The sequence below is a fragment of the Chrysochloris asiatica genome, unplaced genomic scaffold (assembly GCF_000296735.1).
Source record: "Chrysochloris asiatica unplaced genomic scaffold, ChrAsi1.0 scaffold06361, whole genome shotgun sequence".
NCBI lineage: Eukaryota > Metazoa > Chordata > Mammalia > Afrosoricida > Chrysochloridae > Chrysochloris > Chrysochloris asiatica.
Genome location: NW_006414879.1, coordinates 1 through 1,077, shown reverse-complemented (window position 1 = coordinate 1,077; position 1,077 = coordinate 1). Strand labels below are relative to the sequence as shown.

The following is a 1,077-nucleotide window of genomic DNA, read 5'->3' as shown; positions in this document are numbered from 1 at the left end:
CAGATCCATGCTACCTCCAGGAGACGACAGGCCACCTGGTACTGCTCCTTCTGGGCCAGGACATGCACGCACACCAGGACCACATCCTCGCTGTCAAGCAGGAACAGACGACGTGGGCTTCCCAGCACAGCCTCCACTAAGGGCTCTGCCTTGGCCAGGTCATCATGGAGGTCCTGGCTCAGCCTTCCCGCCAGGCTCACCAGCTCTGCTGGAGGTATACAGGTGCTCTTGCTCTCCTTCAGCAGCGTCAGAAACCTCTGCATCCTGCCTCAGGCTGGGGGCCACCCTGCAACACAGAGGACAGTGGGGACAGTGCTCATCATGTGCTCACAACATGGTGTGTATCCTTCCTGCTGGTCAATCTTTAAAGCAGCCAGGCCACCTCATGTCCAGGGCCTTGGAGGAACAGAAGCACCATCTGAGAGAGTCAGGAAACTGTTGAGATGACCCTAGAACTTCCTTTCAATCCACAAAGACCTTCACTAGCACCTGGGTGCCAGGCACCATGCTAGGAGCCATCCAGTGTCCCTGATTTCTCAGGCACTGTGATTAGCCCCTGGGTGTCCTGTCCACAAGGCCAGCTTGCTGCTTCCTTGCTCCTCCTACAATTTTCTACAGGTGATGGAGTCTGACTCGCCCCCACGCTTAGTGCAGGGAACAGGGGCTGCTCCAGGCAGGTCTCCAGGGTTTCTCTTATAGGTGAGTATCAGAGCCTCCTGTACCCAGTAGCACTTGGTGGATGGAGGGGAGCAGCTGGGGGCCTGCTTTCTAAATTCACTCAAATCACATCTAATTCTCTAATGTTCATAAAACACATATGTGCACATCCCAATACATGTGCTTCTACAATGCAGGAGCCCTGGTGCAAACATGACTAAGCACTTGGATGCGAACCAAAACATATCAAGTTTGAACCTACTAGACAGCATCACAGCCTTGGAAAACTTAGGGGGAGTTTCACTCTCCTATGTGTCAAAATACAATTTTTACACAATGCTTGCATAGCCCCAAATTTCCCAAGTATGGTGACACGTCATCGCTCATACTTTGGACATAATACTAGGAAGGACCAGTGAG

At 52.4% G+C, this 1,077-nt stretch overlaps 1 protein-coding gene across 1 annotated transcript in view; it reads right to left on the bottom strand.

Annotated features, from left to right (window-relative positions):
- Positions 1 to 263, bottom strand: part of LOC102842605 (anomalous homeobox protein-like) — a gene marked incomplete at its 3' end in the record, with an annotated part of 4,276 nt that extends 4,013 nt beyond the window's left edge. The window contains exon 1 of the mRNA XM_006878131.1: positions 15 to 263. Within this exon, the coding sequence (XP_006878193.1) occupies positions 15 to 263 (249 nt within the window). The remainder of the gene's footprint in view (positions 1 to 14) is intronic.
- Positions 264 to 1,077: the final 814 nt, after the last annotated feature.